Source organism: Heloderma suspectum, chromosome 7 (genome assembly GCF_057233095.1).
Source record: "Heloderma suspectum isolate Gila_16-S chromosome 7, 16-S_ref, whole genome shotgun sequence".
NCBI classification, from domain to species: domain Eukaryota; kingdom Metazoa; phylum Chordata; class Lepidosauria; order Squamata; family Helodermatidae; genus Heloderma; species Heloderma suspectum.
Window position 1 is genome coordinate 104,220,109 of NC_139464.1, and position 16,619 is coordinate 104,236,727.

Here is a 16,619-nt window from a genome sequence, read left to right on the forward strand (position 1 = left end):
ATAGGAAGAGGCACTCCCTCAAATATCAAGGTCCTAGGCCACTTAAGGCTTTAAATGTAATCACCAGAACCTTGAATTCTGACCAGAAGCATATTGGCAGCCAGTACAATTCCTTTAAAACTGGTGGTTTAAAACATACGGTTTTCTCTCCCCTGTAACTGTAATATGACCATAACTACATGGGCTCTCTTCCTCTCCCATCTTAACAAACACAAGGGGTAGGGGGCATTTCTAGCATCATGTGTAAAAACAACAACCGGTCTCTGAGAACAGTACTCAGATATGTATTTGTACACATGCACACAAAATTCAATATAAAAACATAAGATGAGCCCTGCTGGATCAAACCAAAGGCTCATCAGTCCAGCAGTCTGTTCACACAGTGGCCAACCAGACGCCTATAGGAAGGCCACAAGTAGGACATGAGTACATTAGCACCCTCCCGCTCATGTTCCACAGCAACCAGTGTACACCACCTCTGATACTGGAGGTAATTGATAGCCATCGTGAGTAGCCACTAACAGCCCTATCTTCTATGAATCTGCCTAATTCCCTTTTAAAGCCATCCAAGTTGGTAGCCATCAGGGAGAAAAATTATTTCCTCGCTCAGGACATCTACATGAAATCAGTACTAAATAACTTAATACTGAGTATTTTTATAGATGTTTTTAAATGTTCAAAATGTTTCACAGACAATATTATTGCATATCGCAGATGGGGTTGGTATTGCTGCAGCTGAGACTGTCGTGTTTTAAACCACCTAGACAGTTCATGGCTGAAGAGATATTTGGCTCTTCAACTCACTATAGTAACTCACAACTCACACTGCTAGGATGAAATCGTGTGCACCTTTAGACAGAAAAAGTCATACAACTCCCAGCATTCCCCAGCCAGCCATGCTGACTGGGGAATGCTGGGAGTTGTAGGGCTTTTTTTTTTCCTGTCTAAACATGCATAAGATTTCGCCTTTAGCTACTACACTACTTGCTCTACCCCACACTGTTCAGACTGGTTCGTTCCTAGTAACACCCATGTACTCCAATTAGTTTAACATGGAATAAACCGGCATCTTTAAACCACAAAACTATGTACATCCCCAACGTCAACCATACATCTGCACAAAAATTAAAACATAAGAAGAAGCTACAGAAACCAACCCCGTTACGCTATAACCATCCCGACTGCAAACTGGAGGGATGTTAACCCCGTGTGGGGCTCAGCCTAAACCAGCGTTGGTAAAAACAAAAAATAATAATAAATCCACAGTTACGTTTCTCGTGGGACCCCATCTAGGGCAGAATAGCCAGCGTTATGTTTACCACGGGTAAAACCCAACGTAAGCGCTACGCAGAGTAGACCCACTGGAACAAATGGGGCTTGGGCAAGTCGCGGCTAACGCAAGTCCCGTTCACTTTAGTGGGTCTCCGCTACGTACGACTTGCGTGAGATTTTAACTCGTGGCGCCCCGTTTGAGGGAGGCCTCCTCCAAAGCCAGCCGCTGTTTCGACGGAGACTTACTCCGAAGGGCGCTGGCGGCGGCTGCCTTTCTCCTCCAGCGCGCCCAGGTGGAGGGCCGCCAGCAAGAGTCATCCACAGCAGCAGCGCTGCTCCGCCCGGACCGGTTTCTGGAAGCGGAGGCGGCGGGCAGCGGAGGGGGCAGCCGAGCGAGGCGCCCCCGCCCCTCCGTCTTCCGCGACTTGCTGGCGCGGCCGAAGGAAAAGCGACCCCCCCACACACCCACCCGCGCGCGCGCCTCCGCCGAGCTGCTCACAAGGCCGCCCGGTCGCGGCCCGGCGTTGCCCGCGGGGAGGCGCCGCACGCAGCAGCCGCCCCACCACCTTTCCCCAGTCCCCGCTTCCCTCGGTGGGGGAAGCCCGGCACCTGCCCGGGCGGAAAAGGCAGCCCGGCGGGCCGCGGAGACTCGGCAGGACGGCCCCGCGCTCGGAGCCGGAGGCTGGGCTGGGCTGGCCAACGCCGGGGGAAGGGGCCTCTCCGGAGGGAACACAGCCGGGGCAACAAGTGGCAGCGGCCTTATGGGTTGCTGCAATCGGTCCCCTCCTCCCCCTCCTCCAGGAGGGGTCCCCTCCTCAGAAGTAAATTCAGCAGGGCTTTCTTTCCCGACACGTACGGCGTCAGACAGCCCCGTTCCTTGCCTGTTTTAGGTCTGCCTTCCTGCGTTCCATGCGTCCGCTTTCGGTAAATTGCGCACACGATTGCAGCCTTCATCTGAAGGGAGGGAATGTGAACACGTTAGCAGGTTATAAGCTGCCCGATCCCGTGGGGTTTGCTTCTGGGAAAATGTGCACAGGACTGCAGTTTTGAGCTACCACCCGCTTTTTTTCTTGGCAAGGCTCCTTATTCGCTTGTTCCCCTTCCATTTTAATTTAACAGCACGCTACGTGACAAACAAGTTCCACAACTGCCGCTTCCTCCGCTTCTCATTCACCTGTGAGGCACAGGCCCCGGCCGGAAAAATAATGGCAAACAGCCCCTTTCGATGCTTGGAGAGGCTAAGGGCCCAATCCTATGCGTGTTCAGACAGAAAAAAAAAGTCCTACAACTCCCAGCATTCCCTAGCCAGCCATGCTGACTGGAGAATGCTGGGAGTTGTAGGGCTTTTTATTCTGTCTGAACACGCATAGGAATGTGCCCTAAGTTTGTCCCCCCCCCCCAATTCCTCATCTCACTGACGCTGCTGTATAACATGCATACATTCAGGCAGTGAACGCTTCCTGGCATTCAGATACAGCAATGGGAAGTATGTCACCCTTCAACATCTTACAGATGTGAAAAGGAATAGAACACACACACACACACACACACAAGATAGCTGAATAGCTTGGTATGGTTCCCAGTGCATTGTAAAAATAAAAAAAATCAAATCAGTATCAAGGGAAGTTCTTTTCCTTTTATTTCTACAGAATTTCAAAGTAAGTAGGCATCCCAATCCTATGCATGTTTACTCAGAACTAAGTTTCACTGTTCAGTGAGACTTGCTTCCAGGTAAGTCTGCATAGAACTGCAGCTTATAATTGCAACTTTACTGGGAAATAAATCCCATTGATTCCAATAACACTATCTTCCACTTAAAGCTGCATCTGGGAATAAGTCCCATGGAACTCAGTAGAGCTTACTTCTGAGTAGACATGTATAGGTGTGCACTTGTATTCAGGTAGAAGAGTTTTCATATAAGATTTAAAGGTTTTGCACTAAAAGCAAAAGAGGTTGACAACAATATGAAAAGTAAAGTGAGTAGTCCAGGCTCCTCTAGAACCATAAAACCTGATCAAGCATACTAATTTCTCCTTCCACTGCTAAAGATAGTACCCACAAACTGCATTGCAACCCTCTAGAGGTTTTACATTAAAAGCAAAATAATCACTCTTGTTCAGTTTTCACCCATACTTGTAAATATTTACCAGGTGATTAATTGTTAAGTAAAAAAACCGCCCTGCAAAATTACTAAAGTCAGTTGACCTACACTAGATTAATAACCTGAGCCTCTGCAAAATTGATTTCAATAGGTAGGGCAGGCCATAGGCATGGGTGAGTTGGGCACATGCCCTGGCCACCTAGCTGAAGGGGGCAGCAAACTGCTCAGTGACTTGATGTTTGTTGAGTGTGTTGTCTGTAGTGAGTTAAGTTGGAAAAAAAAGCAGTAACCGTGCAATCCTATACATGACTCCTCAGAAACATGGGTGTCTGCTGGAATTTTCCCAGAGGATGTGTGGCAAAGCTGCACAGCAGTTTTTGCTTGTAATTGGCACGCATAGCGTGCACTGTTACAATGCACCTGTGCACTTGTGTGTGTTGCTTAGCGTCACACTCCATGACATTTGGAAGGCCTCATGGGTTAGCAGAAGATCTTGCGAACTGAACAGCACTAATGCAGAACAGTGTTATGTTCAAGAAACATCATGAACTCCAACAAAACTTTATTTAGAGTGAGAGATTAAAAACACACACATAAGAAAAAACCCAAATCCACAAATACAGTACAGCTGTCTTAAGACTATCATGTATATTTTATGGCATCACTGACCTTATCATAATATTAACAACTTCACATGACTCATCCTAGAATGATTTCCTTCATCTTGGAAACATTGGTGAGTATTCTCTAGAACAGTCTTCCCCAACCTGGAGCCCTCCAGTTGTTTTGGACTACGACCGCAGCATTCTGGACCATTGGCCATAGTGGCTGGAAGTGACGAGTTGAAGTCCAAAACTTCTGAATATCTGAAGGGCACCAGGTTGGGAAAGGCAGCTCTAGCGGGTTGCAATGGAGTCTGTGGGGAGTGTCTTTAGCAGTGGAAGGAGAAATTAGTATGCTTGATCAGGTTTTACGGTTCTAGAGGAGCCTGTACTACTGACTTAAGTTTTCATATTGTTGTCAACCACTTTTCACATCAGCTAACAATACAAGTTTTGCATGGCTTGAATTTTGAAGTACAGCAAAGATCTTTTGGAATTGCATATTTGCCCTTGAACTGTACATTGTGTGTACAGTTGCACATTTAAAAAGGCCCTAATAGCATCAGAGAACAGGTCTACCATTTCTGGTAGATCTGGTGACTGAGCAGCAATAAGGCCTGGGCACCAGGTCTACCAAGATATCATTTATTTAATTAATTTCTATACCACCCAATAGCCAAAGCTCTCTGGGCAGTTCACAAACATTAAAACCAGGAAGTGCACAGTAAAACAATACAACAACATAAAAGCATTAAAACCACAATATAGCAATGCAACCAGAATAAAACCTAAAACTAGAATAAAACCTAGATCAGCCCCTGAGAAATTTGTATACCAGGCTTATGCCTCTGTTGTTTCTCAGTGGGTAGACCTGGTGTCCGGACCATGTTTGCAACCACAGCTGAAACCCTCAGTTTTTTCCATGACTCCCTTCACCCCTGTGTCAAGAATGGGTTAATAGAGTAAGAACCACGAGGGCCATTGGGGCAGTCACGGATGCAGCAGCCACCTGGAGGTTGATGGGTTTGGAGCCGTTTCTCAGCCTGGCAGCTCAAGGCCAGGGGTTGCTCCGGCTAATTGGGAAAATGATAACAGCCGTGCCTGGTGGGAAGATGCAGCCTCTTCAGAGGGTGGAGTGGGATGTACTGGGACTGGGCTTGGGTGTTCCAAATCTGCCTGGAGTTGCTAGGGCTGGGCAATAAAAAGAGGGCTAAGGAAGGGGTGGGGTCTGTTCTGGACCTGATGGTACTAGGGCGTGCTGGTGGTTGATGGCTATCCTGGGAGGCCCATGCTTTGGTACGTATGGGATAGACTAGCTAGCTGGGTACTCATTTTACCGACCTCGGAAGGATGGAAGGCTGAGTCAACCTGAGCCGGCTACTGGAGACCCAGCTTCTGCTGGGATCAAACTCAGGTCGTGGGGAGAGTTTCGGTTGCAATACTGCCACCTACCACTTCAGTGCTAAATACAGTGCCTATTGGCCTGGGTGGGAGCTACTGGGTTACTTTTGGGGAAATCTGTGGCCAAGTTGGGCCTGCCCTACCTTGCAGGGTTGTTAGGGTGAAACCAGCAATCCTTCACACCCTGTAATGGCCCCTTGAGCCAAAGGCTATTACAGGGTTTAAGAGCATGATTAATATTGGGGTGGGGGATGACCTGCTCAGCTTGTGGCCTACTGCCAGGTTCTGCTCTACAGACAACAAACAATGTATTCAGGTAACTTTACAAGAGGTTCCTAAATTTCTATAATACATGAGCAAACACTAACTTCTGTGGAGCTGCATGGCATACAGTAAGAGAGACATGGGAAGAAGTTCCACTTGGGCCTCCTGCCAGAGCTAAAAATGGCAGGTTCTCATCTCTCTCTCTCTCTCTCTCTCTCTCTCAATCTCTCACCCTCCCCCCAATTCTAACCCTTAATGAATTGCACTTCTGCTACAATCAATTTCACAGCCCCATCTGCATTTCCCTAAAACAACAACACTGGGCTGTGCTGCAGAATGTAACACACACCCCTCCACAAAATGGGAATAACAACACTGGGCTTGTGTAACCCATACTACATTTCAGGCCCAGCCCACCCACCCCCCCTGCAATATGGGTATGATAATGTTGAACTTTATCTGCACACAATGTCAAGCTTAGTTTTTAAATGTTTATAAACTCAGAAAAAAAAATAAGACCTGAGTTAGAAAGATCATGAATTCTTGTCTTTACTTGTACCTTTTGTTTTTTGGTAGACATACTAATGCCCAAACTCACTACAGGAAACTCCTGGAATTCTAAATTGTTTTTTATGAGGCTGCAATTACTTCCTAACAGGGAAGACCCCAAAAAGGCATAATACACCCAGATAGTGGGTGCGTAAACCATTGCTGTGACTTTATTGATTGGCTAAAAACACTAAAAGGTGGGAGCAGGCTAGTGTCTCACAAAATAAATAGGCAGAATACTGGCTGCACTTTTAGCCTTATATCTTGGGTTCTAAAAGGGCCAGAGACTTGCTTTTTCAAAAAAATGAAACCTGGGAAATGGGAACCTGGAGATTATGGTTCATCCCCAAGGGATCAATTCCCCCTCCTTGCCCCTTCCTGCAGATGAGCATGGATGACATTTGAAATGGCTGTCCTTTATGTGACAGCCATTTCTCTCTTTCCTTTATGTTCTCTTTCAGCACTTTCCCAGCCTTCGTGGGTGGAAGCATCGGGTTTTAAGGTGCTTTCACATACCAACATTCACAGCCCAATCCTATGCATGTTTACTAGGATGGTAGTGGGGGATTAAGCCAAAAAAAGCCAGTGTACATAAGGAGTGCATCTTCCCTTGTGATTCTGAGACTGGCAGGGATTGTCCTTTCAAGCAACCCCCCCCCCACTGCCCCAAGGGTAACGTTCCTGTAGTCTTCCCACATCTCACCTCACATGTGGGCTAGAAAACATTGGTTCACTTTAGATTGAAGTGAATTCAGCCAGGGGCCATGCCAGATGGAACAGGATGGGAACTCAGTGATTTGTGCAGTGTGGGGGGTGGGGTCACCTATTGCCCCTATGAGCAGATGCTTATGCTCAGATGTAAGCCCCACTGAGTTCAATGGTAATTACTCCCAAGAAAGTGTATATAGGATTGCATTCTACCTTTTTTTTTAAGATTCCCACATCACCACCACCCAGGTTCGACAGGATGTTTGGGTACTACAAAAATGAACCCCCATCAGTTAGCTTTTGAGTAAGTTTGTACTTCAAGTTTGAGTTTGATGTCATTCATTCTAGATAAAAATCACTGGAATATGGCTTTACTTTGAGGTGGCATTACCACACACTACAAATACAATGAACAGTGTAAGCAGTATAATACATTAGTTAATCTAATATTAACTATAATAAAAGAGGACGTGTGTGTCTATCTGTCCACCTGTCAGTGTCATAGTGCCAGGACTGCGAACCCTTGACACCTGAAACTTGGCATGCATACTAAGGGAACCCTTGGGGTGTGCTCCTTGGGCTTATTTTATTTTTATAATGTATTCATTTTAATTAATTTAAATGTGTCCATGTGTTTAAAGCCTGCAGTACCATCTTCAGTCACTAGGGGACTTCCCCAACCACTGCAATGCTTTGCAGTGGATACAGTTTGAAGCCAGAGGGGAGTAATCTGAGTTATACGGTTGTCTCTTCCCTTCTGCTGTGGAGAGCCCCTTCAGAGAAGTGGGTGCACCATGGCAGGGGCTGTGCATAGGAGTGCCAATGGCTGTGACTTCACTCAGATAGGGTGGGCTCAAGTGTCCAACTCTGACAGCTGCCTACCTTTGTTGAAGTTTTCACTTTGTTGAAGTGCTATTCAACCCATGTGAAGCTGTGTAGTCATTTTTACTTACTGGTTGCTGTTTTTAAAGAAAGCTATAAGTTGATGGGGCCAGTGAAGGCATTCCTCACGGTAAGGGCAGTATTTATTCTAGGGCTTGACAGTGCTATCCTATACATGTCTACTAAAAAATAAGCCCACTGAACTCAATGGTACTTACTCCCAGGTATGTCTGCATAGGATTGCAACTTAAGTATAACAGACTCTGTATAGCAGGTGTAAGCAACTTGTAGGGCTTCTTTACATGGACTTTTTATCCTGCTATTGAGATTGGTTACTCACAGAAGTTTGCAGGCCCTTTAGATGATGCCATTAACCACCAGGGTATCTCCCACACTAAATTACCTTTGTTCCGTTTTTTAAAATTTTGGAGATAATGAGCTATCAAATTATAGCACTTCAGTTTTGCTTGAGTTCCCTCCATGAAAACAGGAAAAGCCACAATAAGAGGGGCTCGACCACAGCGCCATCTAGCAGCTGTATAATGAAATGTATGGAAGAGTCAGATAAGAGGGAAAAGCAGGGGAAGAAAGCACATGTAAAGGTGTTGGAGGAACTCGGGCCATGGGTCACTTAACCTGGACTTGAAGGGTTAATATGTACCTGAGTTGGGTGGGAGGGGTCTCTGGGAGATCATATTGCCTTCCTTGTCTCTTCCCCCTACACTCCTTCTTCCTACTTCCCCCTGCAAGAGATGCTGACCATGAGGCTGACCTCAGCCAACTTACCTCCAGATGTAAGCTTGTTATATCTCAAGTAAAGTCTGTTCTTAACCCACCACTCGAGTGTGTTTTCTCTACATCTGTGGCTACTGACAGGGGGCGGGGCTGATTGGGACTTCAGGTTATGCTGTTTCCAGCTGCTCAGCTGAGCAGAGCAGAGGAAGCTGCTCCAGCTGGTCTAGGGACTATAGAAGTAAGCAAGCCCCCAGAGAGAGAGCGAACAGGGGGAGCAAACAGGAGTTTGGCAGGGGAGGTCAAGGGGAAGGCCCCTGATATTAAAAAAAAAAAAAAAAATCATTTATTTGTCTTGTAACACAGACTTCCATACCAGTGGGACTCTGTTTTCAACCTCCAGCGAGTAGAGGACCAGGCACAGACTACTCTAGAACAATCAGAAAGCCAGACACAAAAAGGGAAAAGAGGCTATGGAAGGACAATACTTTCCAGTGGTGGTGACCTGCAAGGTGTGTGCCATGTTTGTTTTCTTGCCTGAGAACAACATGGCCTACACCTGCAACAAGTGCAAGGTGATCACACTGCTAGAAGAAAAAGTAAGAGGACTGGAGCGGTGACTGTCGACCCTCCAGGGAATAAGAGAACATGAAGAGTTCTGGGACAGAATGGTGGAACAACAGCAGCAAAGCGAAGTACAGGAACTAGAAGAGCAACAGCAAGCTGAGGCAGAAGAGGAAACTGCTGAGGTGAGGAAAAATGCAGTAGAGGATACTCCTTGGAAAAGGGTGACAGTTAGGAACAGAAGAACTAGAAGCCACTCTGCACCAGTGGAGGCAGTGGAACTAGGGAACTGTTTCCAGGTACTTGAGGATGAGACTGGGGGACAGCCTGCAGAGGAAGAATTACAGGGGAACCTGCATGAGAGCAAGCAAGAGGCTGAAGGTCAGCCAAGCAGAGGCAATGAAACCCAGGCCTACAACAACAAGAAGAGAAGAGTAGTAGTAGTGGGAGACTCCTTGCTGCATGGGATCAAAACCCAAGTATGTCGCCAAGACCCGTGGACTCGCCAGGTATGTTGTCTCCCGGGAGGATGGATTAGAGACGTGACTGAAGGGTTGCCTGTACTCATAAAGCCCACTGACAGGTATCCCTTTCTTCTCATCCATGTGGGAACAAATGATACCACCAAGCGGAGCTATGAAGAAATCACATCAGACTTTGAAGCTTTGGGAAGAAAACTCAAGAACCTTGGGGCCCAGATAGTTTTCTCATTCATCCTTCCAGTAGTTAGAAGAGGGATAGAAAGGGAATGAAAAATACTCTGGGTGAATGACTGGCTACAAAGGTGGTGCCAACGCGAGAGATTTGGATTCTGGGACCACAGGCTATATTTCCTGGAAGATGGACTGTTGGCAAGGGACGGGCTGCACCTTACAAAGGATGGGAAGAATGTGTTTGGCCACAGCATGAAGAACTTCATCAGGAGGGCTTAAAACTGAATCCTACAGGGAAGGGAGACGTAAAGTTGGGGGTAACAATGGACATTTGTGGCTCATGCACTGCAGCGGAGAGAACAGCTCTAATAGTGCCCAATAATAGTCTTTGCAAACATGTAGGAAGAAAGCCAGACCATGAAGCACATGGTCTTCGATGTCTATATACTAATGCCCAGAGTATGGGAAACAAGCAGAACAAACTTGAACTCTTAATACAGAAGGAAATAATGACTTGAGAGCTGTAACTGAGACTTGGTGGGATGACTCTCAGGACTGGAATACAGCAATTGAAGGATATAACTTGTTCAAAAAGAACAGGAGGAACAGAAAGGGAGGTGGGATTGCACTATATGGTAAAAATTCGTATCTCTGCACAGAAATACAGGATGTTGAGCTTGGCAGCCGCACTGAGAGCATCTGGGTTAAAATAAATGGAGCAAAGAATAAAGGAACATGGTGGTTGGAGTCTACTACCAGCCACCCAATGAAGGAGAAGATGAGGATGAAACTTTTGAAAAGCAAATAGCCAATGTTTCAAGGAAGCGTGATGTAGTAGTAATGGGGGACTTCAATTTCCCTGATATTTGTTTGGGAGACAAATTCTGCAAAACATGGCCCCTCCAGGAAATTCCTGACTTGTTTGGCAGATAATGTCCTCCTACTGAAAGTAGAGGAGGAAACTAGAGGATCACCTATTCTTGACTTGATTCTAACCAACAGAGATGACTTGGATAAAGTAGCAGTTACAGGAACTCTGGGGGAAAGCGACCATGTTATACTTGAGTTCTTGGTTCTAAAGGAAGCAAAAGCCAAGTGTAGCCAAACGCATATGCTGGATTTTAGGAAAGCTGATTTTAATAAACTCAGAGCAAGGAAAAGTAAGGTCCCATGGCAAGTGACTCTAAAGAGAAAGGAGTCGAAGATGGGTGGGAGTTTTTAAAAAAGGAAATTCTCAAGGCACAATCACAAACAATTCCAACAGGAAAAAAAGGTGGAAGACAACAGAAGAAGCCAATGTGGCTTTACAAAAAGCTTAGAGATGACCCAAAAACAAAAAAGCACACATATAGGAAGTGGAAAGAAGGCCAAGCAACAAAGGAAGAGTACAGGCAGGTAGCACAGAATTGCAGGGATGGCGTCAGGAAGGCTAAAGCTGAGAATGAGCTGAGGTTAGCGAGGGAGGCTAAAAGCAACAAAAAGGCTTTCTTCAGCTACGTGCACAGTAAAAGACAGAGGAAAGAAATGGTTGTTCAGCTCTTAAACAAGGATGGCAAAATGATAACAGATGACAAAGAAAAGGCAGAAGTGCTCAATTCCTACTTTGGCTCAGTCTTCTCCCAAAAGAGGGTCTATGACCCCCATGGCAAAAGCAAAGTACAGGCTGAAGGGGCAGGATTGCAGTTTGGGATCAACAGGCATATGGTCAAGAAACACCTAATTAGTTTGAATGAGTTCAAATCTCCAGGGCCAGATGAACTGCATCCTAGAGTCATAAAGGAACTGGCAAAAGAACTCTCAGAACCGCTGTCTATTCTCTTTGAGAAATCATGGAGGACGGGGGAAGTGCCAGATGACTGGAGGAGGGCTGATGTTGTCCCTATCTTCAAAAAGGGTAAAAAGGAGGAACCTGGGAACTACAGACCACTCAGTCTGACATCAGTCCCTGGAAAATTCTGGAGCAGATGATCAAGCAATCCATCTGCAAGCACTATGAAAACAATGCAGTGATTCCTCGAAGCCAACATGGATTTGTCAGGAACAAATCCTGCCAGACGAATCTGATCTCATGTTTTGATCAAGTCACCTCCATTGTGGACTGTGTGAATGCTGTGGACACCATATACCTCGACTTCAGCAAAGCTTTCGACAAAATGCCCCATTATCTCCTGATGAGCAGACTAGCTCAAAGTGCGCTAGATGAAACAATGATCCAGTGGATCCATAGTTGGCTTCAGAGTCGGACTCAAAGAGTGCTTATCAGTGGGATCTTCTCAAACTAGGGAGAGGTAACGAGTGGGGCACCACAGGGCTCAGTCCTGGGCCCAGTGCTCTTCCACATTTTTATTAATGACTTGGAGGAGGAGGAGCAGGCAATGCTGATCAAATTCGCAGATGACACAAAATTGGGTGGGATAGCTAATACTTTGGAAGACAGAAACAAAATTTAAAGTGATGTTGACAAACTGGAGCTCTGGGCAGAAAACAACAGAATGACATTTAATAGGGATAAATGCCAAGTTCTGCACCTCGGAAAAAGAAACCAAATGCACAGTTACAAGATGGGGGATACGTGGCTCAACAACACTGCAGGCGAGAAGGATCTTGGAATCGTTGTCGATCACAAGCTGAATATGAGCCAACAATGGGATGTGGCTGCAAAAAAGGCAAATGCCCTTTTGGGCTGCATGAATAGAAGCATAGCTTCCAAATCCCGGGAAGTACTAGTTCCCCTCTCCTCAGCACTGGTTAGGCCTCATCTGGAGTACAGTGTCCAGTTCTGGGCACCGCACTTTAAGACGGATGCAGACAAGCTGGAGAGGGTTGAGGAGGGAAACAAAGATGATCAGGGGACTGGAAACAAAGCCCTATGAAGAGAGACTGAAAGAAGTGGGCATGTTTAGCCTTGAGAAGAGAAGACTGAGGGGAGATATGATAGCACTCTTCAAGTACTTGAAAGGTTGTCACAGAGAGGAAGGCCAGGATCTCTTCTCGATCATCTCAGAATGCAGGACATGGAATAATGGGCTCAAGTTACAGGAAGCCAGATTCCAGCTGAACATCAGGAAAAACCTCCTGACTTTTAGAGCAATATGACAATGGAACCAATGACCTAGGGAGGTAGTGGGCTCTCCCACACTGGAGGCATTCAAGACGAGGCTGGACAGCCACTTGTCAGGGATGCTTTGACTTAGATCCTGCACTGAGCAGGGGGTTGGACTCGATGGTCTTGTAGGCCCCTTCTAACCCTACTGTTCTATGATTCTATATATGATTCTACTTTTCTGCTCTTAAATGCAGTCTTGCAAGTTGTTGAGGAGCTGCAGGAAATTGGCTCAGAGACCCCCAGAGGAGGATGTTGCGGCCATCATTTTGTGCAGCCTAGATGACCCCTATAAACCCTCCATAATAGCCTGGAAGCGTGCCCTGAAGCCGAGCTAAAATTGGACTATGTAAAGGCCAGGCTGATTAGTGAGTGGAATTGCAGGATGGAACACATGGCCGATGCCTCAAGAGGACAAAGGCTAGGCCAGAAACAAAGGCCAGGAGGGAATCGGTGCAAGCCCTTAAGGCAAAGATAGAGGAATGCTATAGGTGTGGAGCCAACACACATTTCAAGAGAGACTGTCCCGAAAATGGCCACCAGAGGAAGCTAAAGAGCAACAGATGGCAAGGCAGAGTAAACCGCAAACCAGAAGGGGCCTATTCCTGCCGGTCTGTTCACCTTGGAGTAATCGGAACTCAGAGGCACAACCTAGTTTGGTACTGGACTTGGGAGCTAGTAGCCAGAGGGAGTTCTTCAAGGAACTGGATCACCAAAAGCAGCGTTACGTTTGCCTGGCTAATGGGAAACAGATAAAAGCAGCTGGAATAGGAGAAGGCACCACAGACTGTACGGCACCACCGCGTGGTGGGAAAACAAAGCTAAAAGACGTCTTGTTTGTGCCAGGCCTGGAAGGAAACTTGTTCTCAGTAAGAAAGCTTACAGCAGATGGATTTGTCCTGCTCTTTGAAGGGGATGAATGCCAAATCTCCAGAGAAGGAAGGTTGTGGGGAGATGCTAGGGTGAGAAAATCCATGTATAAGATTGCTGGCAGCAGAGAAGAGGCCAAGAGGGCAGGCCACACCCCCATGGCAGTTGCATCCCCCTCTGGCACAGACGCATGGGGCACAAAAGCACAGAGCTGGTGACCACGGAACTCACTGCAGACTTACCGATCCCAGCATGCAGGTCAAGGATGAGCTGTGAGTGCTGCATCGAGACCAAGTCCACGCGAGCCCCACTGCCCAAGGCAAGCGTGAGCAGAGCTAAAGAACCACTGGAGCTCATCCACACCAACCTCTGTGGACCAATGGAGGTGATAACCCCTGGAGGGGGTAAGTACTTCCTCACCTTCATTGATGATTATTCCAGGTTCACAACAGTGAACATCATCAAGCATAAGGATCAAGTACTGAACAAGCTGAAAGAGTTTGTTGCAGCAACCAAGAACAAATTCCAGAAGACGTTGGGTGCTGTCTTTACCGACAATGGAGGAGAGTAAATCGGAAGAGATGGAAATGTACCTCCGGGCCCAAGGCATCGCACGCCAAAAGTCAGTCAGCTACTCGCCGGAACGGAATGACATGGCTGAGAGATGCAACAGATCACTCCTAGCCATGGTAAGAAGCATGCTGTCAGATGCAAAACCATCACTTAACTTCTGGGGAGAGGCAGTGTCTATGTCAGCCTGCATAAAGAACAGGCTGCCAACCAGGGCCACTAGCAAAATACCTTTTGAACTGTGGCATGGAGCCAAGCCAAAGGCAGGCCATCTGGGAGTGTTTGGGTGTGAGGCCTGTGCTCACATCCCAAAACAGAAAAGGACCGAGCTGGCTGACAGAGCCATGGAAGGGGTCCTGGCAGGGTACAGTCCCTACCATAAAGGCAGGGAATTCTTATTCCCCAAGACTGTGGCATCATAGCCAGCCGAAGTGTGCAGTTCAATGAGGCTGCACAGCCCGGGACTACGGAGCTGATAGAGGTGAACTTGACCACACCTGAGAGGGGAGGAGGGAAGCCCGCAGCGCCTGAGGAGGACGAGACGCAGCCGACACACCTAATCCCGACAGTGAGGCCGGTGACACCGGGGAGCCCAAGCTGAACGCAGCAGAGCAGCAGCAACCCAGGAGGCTGGTGAGGGCCACCAAAGGCCAGCCAGATATGGAGACTATTATTTTTCAGCCAAAGCACAGCAGACCCAAGAGCCAGCGAGCTGGGAGGACAGTGCCTCCTTGCCCAAGGATGCGGTAGACAGGTGGAAGGAGGCAGCACGGGAAGGGATGGACTCATTACACCAAATGGGACCTGGACCCTGACTGAGCTTCCCCCGTTGCAAGGCAATCGGCTGCACGTGGACCTTCAAAGTGAAGCGCAATGCAGCCAGGTTAGAAGCGAAGGGATACTCTCAAAAGTATGGGGAGGACCGCGATGAAACATTTGCCCCAGTGGTAAAGCACAGCACCATTAGAGCAATGCTGAAGGCAGCAGCCAGCAGGGAGATGCAAGTTAGGCATCTAGACATTAAAATAGCATTCCTGTACGGTGACATAGAGGAAGACCTGTACATGATGCAGTCACCAGGGTTTGTAGATCCAGAAGGGGCAAGGAAAGCGTGCAAACTGCACAAAAGCATTTACAGACTTAAGCAGGCCACCAGGGCCTGGAACGAGAGCCCTAGTAAATCTTGGCTTCACCAAGGGGAAAGCAGACTCCTGTCTCTGTACCAGGCAGAAGGGGGGCAGGGGGGCATACATACTCGTGTATGTGGATGATTTGGTCCTGTGCTATGAGCAGGAAAGCAGTGGCGCCGAAATTATGCTCAGACTGAAGCAGAACTTTGAAATCAAGGACCTGGGTCCAATAGTGCACTATTTGAGTAAACAAGTCGAGAAGGGGGACAATGGGAGCTTCCTCCTTAGTCAGAGACAGACAATCGAGGAGATGCTGCTGCTGGAGTTTGGAATGGCACAGGCAAAGGGGGTCAAGACTCCCATGTTCACAGATCACCTGAAGGCGAGATGACGACATCCCATGGCTGGATAATCAGCAGTATCGAAGGGCCATTGGTAAGTTGCTATTCATCGTGACAGTTACCAGGTCAGACATAGCTGCAGCCGTGGGCATCCTGAGCAGGAAAGTGGCCAAGCCATCTCAACGCAACTGGAACGGAGTGAAGCATGTGATGCGCTACTTGAAAGGTGCCACACATACAAAGCTCAAACTGCCCAGCAGCACACACACAGGGCTGATCGGGTTTGTGGATGCAGATTGGGCGGGTGATGAGTCAGACCTCGAGTCCACATCAGGAAACCTGTTCACATACAACAGCAGGAGTATCTGTTGGGCCCGCAGGAAGCAGGCAGTTGTGGCCATGTCTTCCACAGAGGCAGAGTACGTGGCAGCAGCCAGTGCATGTCAGGAAGTGATCTGGTTCAGACAATTATTCACTGACATGGGACTGGAGAAGATGCAAGCCACAGTGCTATATGAACACAATCAGGGGTGCCTAAAGCTGGCACTGAGCGAGAAACTGAGGCCACGGACAAAGCACATTGATGTGAGGCATCACCTGATAATAGACTTAGTAGAGCAAGAGGTGGTTGAACTGAAGTATTGCCCGACTGAAGAAATAGTGGCAGATGTGCTGACAAAGCCTCTGCCAGGGGAACTGCACCAGCGCCACCTGATGGGCATGTGATTAGTACAGTGACCCATTGCCCTCTAGAAGGGGTGTTGGAGGGACTCGGGCCATGGGTCACTTAACCTGAACTTGAAGGGTTAATATGTACCTGAGTCAGGTGGGAGGGGTCTCTGGGAGATCATATTGCCTTCTTCCTTGTCTCCTCCCC

General features: G+C 47.5%; 1 protein-coding gene across 4 annotated transcripts in view; it reads right to left on the minus strand.

Moving 5' to 3' along the window:
- PIK3CG (phosphatidylinositol-4,5-bisphosphate 3-kinase catalytic subunit gamma) overlaps positions 1-2,476 on the minus strand; it is a 41,353-nt gene extending 38,877 nt beyond the window's left edge. The window contains exons 1-2 of one of the 4 annotated variants that reach the window (XM_084811063.1): positions 2,447-2,476; positions 2,154-2,226 (exon numbers count right to left, since the gene is read on the minus strand). In XM_084811063.1, the coding sequence (XP_084667189.1) occupies positions 2,154-2,183 (30 nt within the window). In that variant the 5' untranslated portion in view covers positions 2,184-2,226; positions 2,447-2,476. The other 3 variants (XM_084811065.1, XM_084811064.1, XM_084811062.1) reach the window with 3 other exon arrangements.
- Between the last annotated feature and the right edge of the window lie 14,143 nt (positions 2,477-16,619).